The following is an 18,365-nucleotide window of genomic DNA, read 5'->3' as shown; positions in this document are numbered from 1 at the left end:
TTACAATCCAGTGCTGATAGTATCTCAAACTTGGCGCACGCACCAAACAAACTGGTATTGGCCATGATGGAATCTTTTCGGACACTGAGGGTGATAGGAGAACAACCAGTTGGATTAGCTCTTTCCCACTTAAAAAGTGTTTGGCATCGATACTTATTCAGCAACAACTGGTAGTCAGTTAAAGTCGCAAACAGAGGAAAGAATCCAATGGCAAATTACTTAAGCTTTACAAAGGAAGCACAAACCATAATTTTTATTCAAAAATGGCAGAAATCATAATGCACATCTCCTTCCGATGGAAATCATTTCCTTTCTCTGACAACTTGCAAAATAAAATGTTGCCATTGGGATGGGGAACTGGCACAGAGAAGGTGTGGAATCCTGGGGGAAGATCAATTATGGCCAATTTCAATGGTGGGGCAAGTGGATTACATTTCTTCTATTCTTCTGTTAATCTCTACACATGTTGGCAGAAATTTTGCTTTAGGGACTATAAAAATGCATTTTTATTTATTTTAGCAAATAAATATTTTTGTTCCTGTTTACCAGGAATATGAACATTAACACTGCATTCATGCAGAATAATGTTTCAATTTGATCTGAACTTAACCCCATCACAAAGCCAACAAGACTCCAAAAAAATCCAAAATATAGTTTCCAACTCAAACTCTCCTTCAGCCATCAAACATCCTTCCATAGTCAGGACTGCCGTGGTCTGTTTACCCCCATCAACAGCCAAAGATTCCACATAGACAAGTCAGACCAATTCATCACTCACCTTTTCCTCCGTGTCAGAGCGGAGTGGAGGAATTATTTTCAGTGTCTGTTGGCCATGGCGCCAGTTAGAAAAAATTAAACTTCCCTCTTGGTCTATTCCATTTCCTGAACTGTGTCGATTTGAGGGAACTTCATACTGGAGAAAAATAAACACATCAATTATTCCTCTTGCCCACACTGAGATTTAGAATCTGTCAAATCTAAATCACATTGGCAAGGTTTAAAGTGTACAATCTCCATTTCTGAAGAAACTTGGAATGTAATTTTAAATTGGTTAATGCCTCTTATTTATGTGCCCGCCACTCCCTCCTACAATTTAAAGTAGTACATGTCCAAAGTCAAACTATCTCATTTTTATGTGGATGCATCTCCTCATTATGACAGATGCAACAGTGGAGATGCTTCACTAATTCATATGTTTTGGACATGTCCGAGTCTTGGGAAATACTGGAAGGAAGTATTTCAAGTTTTTTCTGTACTTTTTAAAGTAAATTTTAAGCCTAATCATTTAACTTCCTTGTTTGGTATTGATTTGAATGTATTTTATTTTCCTTCTGGCTAGGCGGGCAGTGTTGCTCAATGGTTACGTGATGTTATATCATGTTTAAATTTAGAGAAGATTCGATGCACAATATCCGATTTGAATTTAAATTTTCAAACTCTGTGGGAACCCTTTTTGAATTGCTTTCAAAATCTTTGATTTGGTATTAATGCAGAGGTGTTGGTTCATATGATAATTCATTACTGCAACAGGGAATTTCTTTGCCAAACAGCTTCAGTTTGGTAGTGGGATTAGATTTTCTTTTTAAATAATATTACTTAATATAATTTAGTATGAATGCAGGGTATGTGGATGAAATAAATGATCTGAGAGTAATGTATTCTGAACTCTTATTTTTTGAACTTTAATATATATTCTTAAGTACTCTGTATTTTTTGATGTGGAATTTCAATAAAAATACTGAAAAATAAAAATTGTACCATCTAGATATTTGCAAAGCTCCATCACTGCCCTTAATATGGAATTGCACTAAATTTAGCAAGGAGGTTGCTTGCATGCCCTAGATGTGGAATTTCCAATGAGTCATCATTTTGCATTTTTAATTTGCTATCCCAAATGCCTTGCGACTCACGAAAATTATAAGGCAATACATTGAGAGCGACGTATTTTTGTTCATTTCTAGGAAATGAGAAATGTTTCAGTTGCAGATGCAAACTTGACATGAAATTGGATCTTGCCCATTCCTGGACTAAACAGCTGTTGATGTCATCTCTAACCTACAGGTGAAGTCAATACTTCGATGAAATGCACTTCTGAAAAAAAAACTCATCAGGCTGTTTCTCCGACTTTTAGTTCACTGAAAGCTCTCCCCTAATGACAGCTCGTCGCCCTTTTGATTCATGGAAAATGTCTTAGCCTTAAAGCTTCCACTTTTCCAAGTGTGCTTTCCCTTGTATTCTCTCCAGCTATTTGTAATCACAGTGAATATTGCTTTATTTTATGGCCACGTGACTTAAGTGCACAAAAAATGGGTATAAACTATTAAAATAACATGCAAAGCATCTTCATCTGATACCTCAAAACAAGAATAATTCTTAAGTGGAAATGTACACATCTCTACTTGACCAGGGCATACCCCTTCCCACACTATCCTGCTGGGTATTGTTTCTTGTGCTCTGGATAGCTCCACTTCAAAGCTTTATTATTGTGTATGTGACAACTGGGCTTTGATCTCTGGAGGGAAATGTTACTGAGGGACCTCAACCTTCCCGAACTAATCTGCTACATGTGAAGAATGCATACAACCAGGCAATTTCGTGCAAGGCACCGAATGCAAAACATATTGTTGAGGTCGTACCAGATAATTAAGAAATGAGAATCGTGCACATTGAAACCATCATCATTTACACAGACAAAGCTAACGATACCAACATCTGTAAATACCACATCCAATTTTCCAGCGGGCTGGTCTTCCACTGGAATGAGTCCAATTCTATTAAACATTGTTATATCAATTTTATGCATAAACGCAGGTCCAATATCTAAGCAAGGAATTGGCCATAAAAATGGTACACCCACGATTCCTTAATATTCAATTTCCAATAGCTATGACCATTCATCAGGTTGATTCCAGAGATTAAAAGAGATGTTAACCTATGAGGAGTGTAATGATTATAGTATTTGGGGAGAATTTGGTAATATTTGGGGAGAATTTGGTAAATTTAGAGTTTCATCCACACATTTTAAAACACATCTCATTTGAAAGACTGAAGAATTCACATTGCAGGATCTCTGTTACTTCACCAGTAGGTTCCAACGGCTCACAAAATGCTTGGACCGTTGTCTTGCTGGAGTCGGGCTATCTAAGTACCCTTTCTGCAAAGTGCTCACAGAAAGGTCACTTCTGGGTTTCGTTTATCTAATAACAACAGATGGGAGCAGAAGAAATAACTCCTGTTGCTTGCTGGAGAAGGTGGGGGTTTTGCAAGTGAGTCACATGCTTTTTCTGGAAGTTTCAGTTGAAGAGAGTTGGAGAGAAAGGGAAGGAGAGAAGCCCTCTCAGCTTGTGTGTGTGTGAGAGACACAGTGTAATCCAGGAAGAACTGATGAAAAGTTCCAAAAGCAGTGGATGGCTGGAAGTGCTATCTGCCTGATGTTTCTCTCGGAATAAAAGGAACAGAAGGAGATCTGTCATAACCTGAAAGAAAAAGGTTACTATCTGGAAAACCCTGATGGGGCAAGTTTCATCAGCGAGTCCTTGAGGTGACTAATGTGGTACCTCAGTTGAGGAAATCCTGGAACAACAAATCTCTCTCTGCAAACCCTACAAGAACCTTCCTGAGCGGTAAACATTTACCCTTCAAGCACCAAAGCCTGGTGAACTTTATACCTGTTAAATTCTGTGCACAGTATAAGAATGTTCTGCATCCAGAGAACTTCGAAGAAGGAGAAGTGAGACTGAACTGTGAACCAAAGAACTTTTCTTAAATTTACACACACATTTCATACACGTGCACTTAGAATTAGAAGGTGGTTAATTTGGGTTAGTATAAGTATAGAGATAAGTTAAAGTTTGATTCTATTTTCATGTTTAAAGTTGATTAAAAATAACTTTTGTTTTAAAAACCACTTTGTCTTGGTGAATGTCTATTGCTGCGGGGTTTTGGGGTCCTTTAGGCTCATAACAGGAGACATTGAGATGCCTGGGACTGTACTCACTGGAATTCAGAAGCACCAGATGGAATCTGACAGAAAGTATAAAATTATGAAAGGGACTGATAAGATAGAGGTTGGAAAGTTATTTCGACTAGTAGGTAAGACTAGAACTAGAGGGCATTGCCTAAAGATTAGAATAGAGAAGAGAAGCAAATGTTTTTTTGTTCCCCAGAGATTTTTAAATTGGTGGAATTCTCCACCTAGGGAGATTACCACATTGCATGCATTTAAAATGCAGAAAGTAGATTTTTGGATTTGGGAAATTAAGGGTTAAGTGTGGAAAGGCAGGCAGATGGAGCTGAACCACAGCCAGATCAGCCACAATCTTGTTAAGTAGTAGAGTAGGCTTTACTTTTGCTCCAATTTCTTACACTCTTATTCCTTACCTGAGGAAGTTCCCACTCTGATTTGTCCTCATCTGTATTATAGTAATAAAACTTTCCATTGTTGTCCATGTGCCGAATCCACTAGGAGCAACAAAGTAGAAACTGAGTTCGCAGCAAGTCATTTTTGTCAACCAAAAGTTTGAAATCCTACAGAAGAATTAATATCCAAAGATCATAAAATGAAGTCGAAGACTTGGGATAGATATGGATAGGTGAACAAAGCCACAGAACTATTCCCGGGAATTAATCATTGCTGAGGCAACCATTCGAAACAATACAAATTCAGGTATGCAACACCAAGCTACCAGCTGGCTCCAATGAAGACTGGCAAAAACCCCATCACACTAGAAGAACAGGAAGGTATCAATCAAGTACAGCAAGTAATTGGAAATGCAAGTGGAACTTTGGTCTCTCGGCAAAAGTGGAAGTTGTAGAAATGTAGGAAAATTTGTCATAGTTGGGCCTCGTCTCCACAACTTTCATCTTCCCCATTGCTGAAGTGGGCAAACAGTTTGGTTCTACTCATGTATGGCGGGATGTACTAGCTTTAAGAGGCTGTTAAGAGAAGGTTCAAGACCCGGCTGAATGTTTGTTACATCTTTACCAAGAGGTCGTATGTGTTGGTTCGGAGAACATTTACTTTTACAATTTTAAACTTTTAATTATTCTTACTTATTTTAATTTTACTTATTTGTTTGTTTGTTTGTTTATTTATTTATCTCAATTTTTTTTGCCAATTGTTTGAATTCTGGATACCGGAGATTCTACTGTCAACAGTGAATTGGACGATGATAAATGGTGGCTTTTTTTTCATCCTCTCTCATGTTATTGGCGTAGACTGTAGGTCAAAATTGCCAGCTAGAAGCATCGCCTTTTGGGTCCATGAGTTTGCCAGAGCTATCTTTCAAACTCCAGAATTAAAACATATTTTTACAGACTCCTTTACAAATGATTTAGAGAAATCATCTCTGCTGGACTACCCAAGACATCAGCATGTAAATTCTTCAAGGTGAGACTGGAGGACCCCATTATAGTGAACAAAACTTTGAGATTGTGGCCAATAAACAATTGATATCCAGCAGAAATAGTCAATAGTTGTCATTCTCAAAAATCAAATCAAGACAACACAATTAAAATTCTCTCTTCACACATTTAGTAGATGCATTGCTCCAAATTTAAATAGAATATTTATGGAACCAGCTAATAAACAGTTGAATGCAACAGGTTGGAAGAGCAAACACCTGGGGACATCTCTACAAAATGAAGAGAGGACTGTTTAAATTTAAATTTTTTAATTTAGACCTACAGCATAGTTACAGGCCATTTCAGCCCACGAATCCATGCCCCCAATTTGCACCCAATTAACCTACACCCCTGGTACATTTCAAACAGTGGGAGGAAACTGGAGCCCTCAGGGAAAACTCACACAGACAAGGGGAGAACATACAAACTCCTGACAGACAGTGCAGCATTCCAAACCCGGTCCCAATCACTGGCGCTCTAAGGCACTGCACAAACTACTATGCCAACCCTTTAGGAGATATCAGGGGTAAGATTATATATATTTTTTTATATACACGGCGAGTTGGATGCCTGGAATGCCAAAGGTGGTGAAGGCTAAAACATAAAGACATAGATAGGTATATGGATGAAAAAATAATTGACGATTATGATGTAGAAAGGGTTTAGTTATATTTTCTTGGTAGGAATATATACATCAGCTCAATATCGTGGGCTGAAGGTCTGTTCTGTACTGTAATGTTTTATGTTCCATATGTTAGCATAAATTCCACAAGATTCCCTGGAAAAATATTGGGGATTTCCATACAGAATACATAATTACAAATTTCATATATCACTGCACTAATATTTTGACAGGGTTCTTACCTTTTCTTGGGTAACCTCACTTATATAAAGCATTTGTCCTTCTTGGTCCAGCTCAAGCGACCATCCTAGTGGAGCTTTCGGATCAATCGACTGGTATACAGGCATATCTGTCGGTGACTGTGGCTCGCTGAATTCCTCCTGTGACCAGTTCGATGGCTGCCGCCGATGACCCAGGTATCCAGGGGAACTCTCCTCAATGAGCTCTGGGTAATCTTCTTCTGGAGTGGGAGGCTGAAATGAACACAGCAAGGATTGAGCATCGGGCAACCACGTCCAAAGCATGGAAGATTTATTTAGGCAGTGCCGATCAAACATGCGCATGGAGTGATGGTTTCAGGACCTATGGATTAATTTTAGAATTTAAAGATACAGCAGAAACAGGCTATTCCAGCATTTTTGGAAGATGGGAGGAAATCGGAGCACCCGGAGGAAACCCACGCAGTCACCGGGAGAATAGGCAAACTCCTGACAGACGGAACCAGACCTGAACCCGTGTCACTGGCGCTGTAACAGCATTGCACCTGCACAGCCCATATTTACCATGTTGCTTTAATCCAGTTTATATTGATGTCCTCCTCCTTCCAAAAACGTGGATTCCCCTCAACCACTGTCAACTCAGCCCTTATCTACATCTCCTCCATTTCCTACTCACATGCCCTGGCTAAGACAGGATTCCCCTCGTCCTTACCAACCACCACTTCACCCTCTGCATCCAGCACGTTATCCTCCACAATTTCCATAATCTACAACATGATCCCATAACCAGACACATCTTCCCCACTCCTCCCATCTCTGCCTTTTGTAGGGACCACTCCCTCCATGACTTCCTTTTCCACTCATCCCTCCCCACTAGTCACCCCGTGGCACCTTCCCCTGCAGCCACAGGGACTGCCACACTTGTGTTCACACCTCCTCCCTCACCACCATTTAGGGGCCCCAAACAGTCCTTCTAAGTGAAGCGACAATTCACTTATGAATCTGCAAGGGTCATCGAATGCATCAGATGCTCCTGTTGTGGCCTCCTCTCGATCGGAGATACTGGTGACAGACTGGGAGATCGCTTCACTGAGCAACTTCTCTCTGTCCGCATCAATGGTATGGATCTCCCAGAGACCAACCATTTCAATCCTGCGCCCCACTCTCACTCTGATATGCCTGATCATGGCCTCATGCACTGCCAAACTAAGGCCACAATAAATTGGAGAAGCAACACCAAATATTCCATTTGGGAACTCTCCAACCGATGGCATTAATGTCAACTTCCCCAGTTTCTGCTAGCTAGCCCATTCCCTGTTCTCCTTCTAATTCCTATTCCTATCTTCTTTCCTCCAGCTCTCCACCCCATCACCCTCCACCGTATGCTGATGTGGTCTCCCTTCCTTATCCACCAATTACCTCCTGCCGGTGGGACTGCTCCACCCCCTTCCCCTGCCCCTTCCCCACCATTTAGTTCGGGCACATGCCTACACTTCGCTCATAATTTGAGTGAAGGGCTCAAGCCCAAAATGTTGATTATGTGCTCTTTATCTTTGCTATATAAAGTATGCAAAGTGATCTGCTGAGTTTCTCCAACATTGTGCTTTTACTTCAATCTTTAAGAACGTAACAAGAAATAGGAGCAGGCTCAATGGGCCTGCTCTACCATTTCATGAGCTGATCGGATGATAGCCTCATCTCTGCCTACCTTTTCCCCATATCCCTTAATTCCTTTACTATGTGAAAACCAATCCAAATGTATCTAATGAGGTTGCCTCCTCTACTACACTGAGCAGTGAATTCCACAGATTCACCGCCCTCTGGGAAAAACGTTCCTCTTCATCTCTGTCCTAAATCTACTCCCCTGAATCTGGAGTCTATGTCCCCCTAGTTCTGGTCTTCCCTACCAATGGAAACTACTTACCTACCTCTATCTTATCTCTGCCTTTCATAATTTTACATGTTTCCAGGCGATCCCCTCTCATTCTTCTAAATTGCAGTGTGGTACTGTCCCAAATGACTCAATTTCTCCTCATAGACTAACCCCTTCAACTCTGGAATCAACACAGTGAATCTCCTCTTGTCCATGGGAGGCCTCATTGATAAACGAGTCACAAATCAGGCATGGCGTGATGTTAAATATTCCTCCATGCATTTTCAATGTAGATGCCTACTTATCTTAGGTGTGTACATTAGAAGTTAGCTGGGACCCAATGCAACATTTCAATCACTGCATTGGCTTATTTTAGCCACTGCAGTATTGATAACTCATGAAGTCCTCAGAAATGACACTAGTGCAATTTCCAGAGAGATGGCAAGTTCATTTTGTTTGTCATTCGTGGTTCAGGTACATGGGGATATAATTTTTTTCCCCAATGCATTTTTAGTACAAGGGGATGGTGGAAAGAACATCCTTTTCTTAGTTTCCTAAAGGTTCTTCAATCCGAAACATCACCTTTGTTTTTCTTCCAGTAGCACCTGTCTAAACTACTGAATATTTCTATTTTAATTTCAGATTTCAAGCATTTTAAAAATTTTTTTCCCATCTTCATTGCCTTTGGGAAGATTAAGATTTATCTTCTAGAAATCTTGGGGAGAATTCTTACATAACATTTGCTAAACATGACCGACTGAATCTATTATCAGATATCTGCAATAGTTTCAGAGCAAGTAATTCCCCCAAGTTCTTTATCTGTTCATAAAAAGGATTTTTTTTTTGTCGTCTGCATTTCGGACAATAGATCAGAACTAATTTTTATCAGATCAGCCAACACATATGCTTCATGTAGTAAACACAGAGGTAAAAAAGTATCTGCCTTGAGATTTTGTTTTATAAGATCTGCAACTTGTATAATTAACGATGCAATCATTCTGTACGTGGCTTTCTGATCATCAGAAATCAGTTTTGATAACATGACCTCAAACTCCCACTTGAGCATGCAATTGATTTCTTTTTCTGTCCAAGTTTCTGAAACTCGGAAGATCACCATGAGAAGAAGGAAGATACAGAGACCAGCACCCATCATCATGAGGAAGTGGTGGGAAGCCACCTGCTTGAACCACAGCAGCTCGAGTGATAAAGGTGGATCCACAGCACTGGCAGTCATGCCAGAACATTGGCGAATGACAATGAATGAACAGCAGACGATTTCCAAGTCAAGAACGTGAATGGCTTGGAGGAAATATGTAAATAATCTGCAGTGGAGCACTCAGCCAACCGCTGGCCCTGATCTTTCAGATGTTTTGGTTCTGTGGAAATGAGAGGCATAGCCAAAAATATCTTCACAAGTGGTTGTACTGCTTCCTGTTGATAACATATGTGGTGATATGAATGGATGGTTAAGCTAGAGGAACGAATGCAAGCTTTATTTTCATTCATTTCCTGAATGTTTCTCTTTCTGCAATTGGGGTTTCCTTTCCATTTTCCTTCTATTTTTTTTTAAACTTGTGAACCATTTGAGGAAAGATGATAGGGTGCCCTTCAAAACAGATATTCATACAGAACCAAGAGTCAAGAAGGGGCTGGAGGGCTTGCTTTTGCATGAACTAAAGGTCTGAGCCTCCAACTATGAAGGATCAGAGAAATTACACACTCCAGCATTAATTTTACTTGGGTCTAACTCCTGCTGGTTGTGACCAATGGCTCTGATCAGAATTACCAGCACTCAGCCACTCAATCCAAAGCAACCTCCCCTGAAGAAGGGCTCAGGCCCAAAACGGCGGTAATATATCTTTACCTTTTATGGACCCTGCAAGACCGGCTGAGACCCTTCAGCATTTCTGTGCTTTTACTACAATCACAGCGACTGCAGATGTTTGTCAGGCCAGGAGTGACCAGTAAGGTCTGGGACTGGGTGGGGTATTTGGAATTCAGAACCAGGTGTAGGATATGTGTGTGTTAATCTTTGTGCACTTTGTAGGGGCAATGGTTAAGGCAGTGAAAACTCAAGAGACCCGAGTTGCTGGAAACCTCCAATGTGGTTAACTCCAAAACTCTTACCCAGCGATGTAGAGTAATAACTTACCCGGCGATGTAGAGTTGCATCCAAATAAAAATGTTAAAATTCAAATAAATAAAAACAAATTTTTTAAAGTATTCTTACAATACAAGACACATTTAAATGTCAGCTTTGATAAAAGATGAAGCTCCAACCCTGGTTTTACCTTCAGCTGGTGCACTGTTCATACTGCAGACACCACTTTGTGGTGCCTGAGGCCAATCCCCATCGAGTTACCTCTCTCTGCATTCAAAGATGTGAAAAGCCATCGAGGATTCAGGCTTGTGGCTAGTGACTCAAAGTAACTGGCCGTAAACCATCTATTTATATTTTCTCCCAAATCTCCAAATTCTAATACCACTCTGACTGCATTTTCTCCTCTAACAACCCCAAATGACAGAGCCCAACCCAATCACATCTGTTTCTCACTGATCCTGAACAAAATTCCATCTCTAATTTCCAATCCTCTCATTACCAACCAAATCGTTGCTCTTTTCCCCAATGTCACAATGCTCCCAACTCCAGGTCCAGCTCTCTCCATCCCTCCCCTATATAAGGAGGCAGGGATTCTGAAAGAAGCAAGGTTAGAAAAGTACAGCAAAGCACTTACTGTGCCTACTCATGTAATAGTCACTCCCGTGTAAAAGTCGACTCCCCCTTTATTGGCCCAAAACAATCATGTGTTTTCTGTATGACTCGTGTAAAAGTTGGTTCCACTACTTTTGGCCATGGCCTCCTGCCCAAGCTCCCGATGCCCTGACCGCAATCCCTCACCTCGGCCATACACCCACCAGAGCTCCCAATGCCCCGATTTTAAACCCTCACTTTGGTGACCCGAGCTCCCGATTGCCCCCCCCATCTGAGCTCCCACAGATGATTGAATGACGCAGATATTTACCGCAGTTAAAAAAATAGTACTCCCCCCCCCCAAATTAAACCCAAGAGATTGGCCCCAAAACTAGACTATTGCATGAGTATCTACAATACTTTTGGATACGTCTGTGCATTTTAGCCTCTCAAAATTATTTCCCATATAAAAGTCGGCGCACCCCTAAATTAGACCAGAAAAATTGGTCCAAAAAAAAAACTTGACAATTACATGAGTATATACCAATTGTAGAAGTTGGGACAGAATTGACAACTGGACTACTGAGAACCACAAACTGATGCTAGAAGAACTTGTTTGGTCAAGCTGCAGCTGTTCTTTAGTGTTTTGAGTTGAGACCCAGCATCAAGGCCAAGAGGGAAGAGGGAAGGGAGCTAGCATCTGGAAATATAGAGACTGAGAGGTGATGGTCGAACCAAATGGCAAAAGAATGATAAGCAATGGAACCAGGTGGGGAAGGAATGGGAAAGATGAAAGGAAGAATAAAACTCAATGGACGGATGGAGCGAGTGTGGGAGGAGAACATTGTGTGGGTGAATTTGGCTGCAAATGGAATACGAGATGGTGTTCTTCAAATTTACATCTGGCCGCCCCGCAGCAATGGAGATGGCTGTGGACATACAGGTCAGGGTGCAGTTGGGAAGAAGAGTTCAAATGAGGCACAACTAGAGGTTCATGATGGCAGTTGTAAACACAGCAGAGAAGCTTGTTAAAATAGATGCTGAGTATTCACTTGCTATCTCCAATGTAGAGAAGATTGCAAGCGGGTACCAGACACAGAAGATCAGCCTGGGAAGTTGCAAACGAACTTCTGCCTCACTTGGAAGGGCTGCAAGTTCCAGAAGTGTGGTGAGGGAAATGTGCGAGGGGGTGGAAAGGGAAAAGTGAAGCAGGGAGTCAAAAAGAGTGTGGTCCCAGCAGAGGGCACAAAGACAGGAGTTGGGGGCAGCAAGAGGGGAAGATGTTGGGGTAGCTTGGACCTGGTGAAGGACGATACGTTGGATAGAGATTGATGGGTTCAATGGTGAGGACAAAGGAAATCCATTTCTTGGTCCTTTCCACAGGCGAGGGAGAAGGGGTGATGGTGGGGCCATAGGGAGGCAAGAGCAGACATCTAGGAAATGGAAGAACTTTATACAAAGGCTCCATGAGGAGAGGACAACTGTGGTCAAAGGTCTTAAAATAATGCAATGGATCTTAAGGGTTAATTAAATGAATTTTTAGACTAAAAACAAGTTATTGATCTCCAGGAGACGGTCTATTAAAAAGGCAGCAGAATTTGCTTGCTTACTAATGAAAGGTTCTATGCTTCCTTGATCAATACATGCAGTTGATAACTTTGAGCTGTCAAGGTCCTTCACATCTACTCAAATGCAAAACCGAGTTCTAAAAATCACTATTCACAATGTATTTTTAATAAATCTCCCCTCCAGTCACAGTTCTTTATTGAAAATTAACATGAATAAAAAAAACCCCCACAGATGTTGCAAATCCAAAATAAAAACAGAAAATTCTGGAAACATTCAGCAAGTTAGGCAACATCTGGGGTGAGAGAAACAGTGTTGAAGGGCAACACTATACAGACTTGACGAGGGATCTTTGACCTGAAATGTTAACTGAGTTTCCTCCTCCTCAGATACTGTCTGACCTGCAGAATATTGCTTTACCACCCAGAAGCTCGCGTTAGGAGTTGGATTTCAGCCACTATGTTAAAGGAGGAAAATGTTGTGAATGTTGTTGATTTTTGAAACCAAATACAAAATCTCTTTATTTCCCCCCCCACCCACACAAAGGGACATAAATCAGTGAGCTTCCCCTCCTGCCAGCCAATGGTGACATACCCTTTGGTTTCGGAGAGGATCCTTGTGCTCCATCATGCCTGTCTCTTGCCCTGGTAGTTCCCACGTGGTCTCCCCAGTCACTGGATTATAGTAGTAGGGCTGACCACTAATGTCATCGAAGAGAGATTCCCATCCGGACAGGGGAGTGCTTATACTGGAACTGCGAGAGGACGGGGTCTGCTGTTCCTTGTCTTCGGCAATGAACGGATAGTCCCAAGTCGTCTCTCCTGTCACCAGGTTGTAGTAGAAAAGTTGCCCACTGGCCTGGTCAGTATGTGTTTCCCATTCTTCCTGGTGATTGGTTAGGTCAGTGCTGGAAAGTGATTGTTTCTCCAATTCCTGCTTCAGCTGTGTAACATTCTGATACACCACCTCAGAGTTCTCATTGAACACCTTTAAAAGGAGAAACAAAAAGTGAGATTCAGTAAAGTCTGCATGAGAAAAGAGGAAAAAAAAGTGGTATTCTACACATCAAAAGATCCAAAACAAGCCCAATAGTCGAGCATTAAATCATCCTTTTATTTAGAATCTAATTCCATCCCTTCAATTACCAAGTTTCAAATCAGAGCCACTTATAACATAGAAGTTAAAATTAACCTCTGAAAATTAGAATATTTTATAATTAGAATATTCCTTCTGCTATTTTCTAAGAAGTCCGAGGAGATTTGGCACATCATTGAATGCTCTATCAAACTTTTACAGGTGCACTGTGAGTATACTGACTGGTTGCATCATGGCTTGATTTGGTAAATTCAAGTGCCTAGGAACGCAGAAGGCTGCAGACACAGCCAGATCCATCACAGGCTCTGAACTCCCATCCATTGAAAATATCTGTGTGAGGTTCTGCCAACATCATAAAGAATCTACCCCGCACCCTCCATCCCTATTCCCTGGTCACAATCTCTTCTATCTGCTACCTTAGGGAAGCAGCTATCGAAGCCTGAAGTCCGGCACCTCCAGGTTTGAATGTTCCCCCCACCCTTTAGTTCCCAAGCCATCGCAAAAAAAGATTTGTCTGCACTATTCCATTTTCTGAACTTTCTATTCTGGCACTAACTGTAAATATTATCTTTCTTTTTATATTTATTGTCTATTTCTATATTGGGTAGTTTAATGTATAAGTACCTGTTTGGCTGCAGCAAGAAAGAATATCGGAGCACACGTACATTGTATTTATGTGTATGACAATAAACTCATTCTCATTATACATTCTTTGAAGGAGATGGTTTCCACAGCAACATTATCAACAAAGCGGAAGTTTACACTGAGAAATTGCACGCTGACCGGTGATTGACAATAATTAGTCAGGAGTGACAGTGGACAATTTTCCAAACAGACAACGTTCCGCGGCAGGTCCACCGTTCCAAACATCTCCCAAAGTTTGGTGTTTGCTTGAGTAGTATCCCTTTACTTTTCATGGACCATCTATTACAAACCCACAGTCCATCAGCAGCCCAGATGCAAGCAACTTGAGCCTCTTCGTTGGGGGCCACCGAGTTTCGTTCGAGTGGAGAAGTTTTTGAGAATTTGTATTTGATTTCATCAAATTTACAACCTTGTTTTGCATGCTACTGGTTTACAACATCAGCAAAGATGGCAAATACAAATAGTACTTAAGGTGAGAAAAGGAGGAGAACCACCGTTCTGTGACCTCCCCTGAACAGGCAGATGGACTCCCCCCCAGGAACCTGTACTGGATATGAAGAAACAGCCCAATGAGGGGAGGGGGAATGGGGGGAGGTGTCAGCAATAGTGAGATCTGCCCATTGTTTCAAATTGCACCACCTAATTCAAGAATCAGAATTCTTGGAGCACTTTTATAAAAAAATCTTTAATATCCACTAAGTTGCATGGAAACATAATTGCTGGCAAAAGACCATGCTTATTTTGCACTCAGAAAGGAGTCATGATGAAATGAGACCAACTCTTTGTTGAAAGAGTTCCTCTCCTCCTCCAACTCCCTGGCTGATGTCACGTACATGAATGAGTGCAAGTTCAACCCATGACTGAGGCATGTCTACAACAAAATGAAGCAAGAGTGTCATCTGACAATTCCTAAGAAGTGTAATAAATGGCATAATGGTAAATCCAACACTATTGGACTTAGAAATACCTCATCATCAGTAATGAGCTAACATTGGATGGTCGGCATGGACAGGGTGGATTCCATTTAGAAACATAGGTGCAGGAGTAGGCCATTTGGCCCTTCAAGCCTATACCGCCATTCAATACGATCATGGCAGATCAGTACCCGGTTCCTGTCTTTTGCCCACACCCCTTGATCCCCTTAGCCACAAGGGCCAATCTAACCTATTCTTAAATATTGACAAGGAGCCAGCCTCAACTATTTCCTGTGGTAAAGAATTCCACCACCCTCTGAGAGAAGAAATTTTTCCTCATCTCAGTCCTAAAAAACTTCCCCCTTATCCTTAAACTGTGTCCCCTGGTTCTGGTTTTTCCCAGCATTTATTGCATCAATGGTTGCACATGGACACAAAGCCTCTTTATCTTCCCCTCATTAGTCCTATTCAATTATTAGCACAATGTTCTCCAAAGCCAACTAGATATCAACTCCCTCTGTAATCCAGTAATCCCTGGCAAAGTAAACAACCTCATTTGGTTCAAACCAAAACAATTCTCTCTGAAAATCTCCACTTGCAATTCTTGGTTTCTTTGCCAACGTGGGATTGCATAGCCTGCCTGTAGTGTTTCAGTCATTAATGAGGACTTCCAAAAGCTCAGAATGACAAGTTATTTGAAGAACAAATCAAAGATCTTTTGGCTCACTAACATTCAGCTCTGAGCATGAAATTACAAATATCCTCAGAATGAATACCTTTATTGTTTGCAGATTTACCTAATCTCATTGGACTTAAGGTACCTTATCATAATCTCATACTCTGAATTAGAGTCCAAGATGCCATAGCAAAATGATGCATAGGGCAACAAATAATAATGACTTGAGTTAGTTCTGCCAAAACTGTGAATCATGTAAAACTCGTCATTTACTTTTGCCTTTTGGATAAGATGTGCAACTTTGAATTGAAATTTGTAAACTGTTGCACAACTCTGGGTGGCAAACATATCTCATTACATCCCCCTGCTAACATACCTGGGAAACTACTCAGAGGAGAGGTATTACTAATGTCTCCAGGGCTGGTTGAGAACCAGTCACGAGACAACATTGTACACAGCAAAAACATATAATTCCAGAACGAATGGTGGGTGGATTATCATATTTAATGATTGGACAGAGTGAAACAGTCCAAAACTTCTCAGGACAATTATTCAAAATTGACAATTAGCCAGACAAGCAGATATTAGCACTGGAAAGGGCATTAAATAATGCTTTAAAACTTTAAAGAAGGCAAGGCAAAGTGTTATATCATAGCTCCTCTATTGGTTAAAATGAAGTACAAGGTATGGATAGTGATGGCGCAGAAATGGGCGAGAAATTTACAGCTGCGACTATTAAAGTCACATCACAGCACAGTCGAAACCCTGCTCCACAAAGACACCTTAGCATCTGATCAACAGCTTCGGCTTTTCTCAAACCTCCAGCACTCACTCCTGAACGAGTGCACATTTTCAATCATTGTGACTTTAAGATAACTAGACACGAGTTGTGAATCCATGGCTGAAAATGCCCAAACATCTTTCATGGTGCATCTTAATGGAGGCACCCGATCCATGTCTGCAGATGGTTCAGTGCATTACAAAAAAAAACCCAGAGTACTCATCAAGACCCCAGCATGTTTCTTACTTGGATTCTCCTCCCAATTTTTCAGCATCTCTCATGTGTTTAAAATAACATTTCAGTTACAGCTGCTTTGCCAAAGATTTCCAAAGATTGTGAAACTGCGATACAGAGAACTTCCTCCCTTCTCGTTGCTATTTTACCGAAAATTAAAGAGCAGACTGGTAACTATGGAGCAAACTCTGTGGAGAATGGATAGAGAACCTTGTACTTACAGAGATTATAATAAACTGGCCATTCCTTTTCCTACATTGCAGCATTGATTAAATAGCTTTCATGACATTTTGGTTACAAATTCAAAGCATTACAGTTTTCACATTTAAAGCACACTAAAACAATTCAAAGCATTGCAACGAACAATAATGCACTTTAAGATTGAAACTTATGGAAGTTTGAGACGCTCAGATGAAATTCCAGTTGGAAGGTTTCCACCAGCAGTGCTCGAAACTGGAACTCGCACAGGAAAACACAGGTATGACCCAGCAAAAACAGTGGCATTAAATTGGAGAGGTGTGGACACGTCAGATAATATTCGGAGTGCTATGCATATCTGCCTAACATTTTCTTTCACTCATCCATGCCTGGCTGGTGTTCTCTTCATGACTTCACAGCCCTTACAGGGCTTCTTTCATTATGTTCTAGTGCAATGCAGCACATAGAACAGATGGCAAGGTCAAAGGAAGGGCAAACCAGTTCTTGGTTGTCAGAGTTAACCACAGGAAGCCATGGGATCCAAGGGAAATATTTTAAATTTGCCCACTCATGATCGGTGATGAAGCATGTTGTGTAAAAGATGATATTCAACTTAACGATAGGAAACAGAAGGTCATAACAAATGAGAGCATTTCCGTCAGGAGAGTAGATCTGCATCATAGAACTTGCTGAGAATTAAATCCTTAAAACATTCAAAATGTCAAAACAAAAGTACCATTTTATTAAAAAACTCACCTGTGTTTAAAAATGGAAGCAAAAGAAAATGCAGCAGCATAATTTGATTGAGAGTTGTTTAGATATATTACGAATTTGAAGTGGACGAAACAAATTCAATATTTGGGAATTAACGTTAATACTGACTACCAAAATTTATATTCACTTAATTATCTTCCTTTAATGAAGAAGATTAAGGCAGATTTAGCTAAATGGAAAGATTTACCTTTGGGTTTATTAGGAAGAATTAATACTATAAAAATGAATATTTTTCCTCGTATACAATATTTATTTCAATCAATTCCTTGTTGTTTACAAAAAAGATTTTTTAAGGATTTATATAAAGTAATTAGGGATTTTTTGTGGAAAGGAAAATTTCCTAGGGTGGCGTTGAAAAAATTGATGTGGGATTTTCAATTTGGAGGGTTACGGCTACCTAACTTTCAATTTTATTATGAAGCAGCTCAATTTAGATTTCTTAGCGCATTAATGGCCACACAAGATACACCTAGTTGGGCACAGATAGAATTGGCAGTTATTTCTGAAAAATTTTCGAATGAATTTTTATTTCGATGGAATAAAAATTTGTTACGAACTTATGATGTACCAATATTGAAACATTTAATGAATTTATGGACAAGTAAATTACATAAAATGGGATTGAAAAATAAGTGGTCGGGAAGATTACCATTATATAATAATCAACTTGTTCC

At 40.5% G+C, this 18,365-nt stretch overlaps 1 protein-coding gene across 6 annotated transcripts in view; it reads right to left on the bottom strand.

The window, feature by feature from the left end:
* LOC138746664 (rho GTPase-activating protein 27-like) overlaps window positions 1-18,365 on the bottom strand; it is a 148,503-nt gene that overhangs the window by 39,845 nt on the left and 90,293 nt on the right. For all 6 annotated transcript variants that reach the window (XM_069904951.1, XM_069904952.1, XM_069904953.1 and 3 more), the window contains 4 exons: window positions 12,969-13,361; window positions 6,268-6,498; window positions 4,381-4,461; window positions 779-913 (listed from right to left, as the gene is read on the bottom strand). In XM_069904951.1, coding sequence (XP_069761052.1) covers window positions 779-913; window positions 4,381-4,461; window positions 6,268-6,498; window positions 12,969-13,361 — 840 coding nt within the window. The remainder of the gene's footprint in view (window positions 1-778; window positions 914-4,380; window positions 4,462-6,267; window positions 6,499-12,968; window positions 13,362-18,365) is intronic.

Source organism: Narcine bancroftii, chromosome 12, assembly GCF_036971445.1.
Source record: "Narcine bancroftii isolate sNarBan1 chromosome 12, sNarBan1.hap1, whole genome shotgun sequence".
In the NCBI taxonomy this organism is placed as follows: Eukaryota; Metazoa; Chordata; class Chondrichthyes; order Torpediniformes; family Narcinidae; genus Narcine; species Narcine bancroftii.
This window is presented reverse-complemented; position numbering and strand designations above follow the sequence as displayed.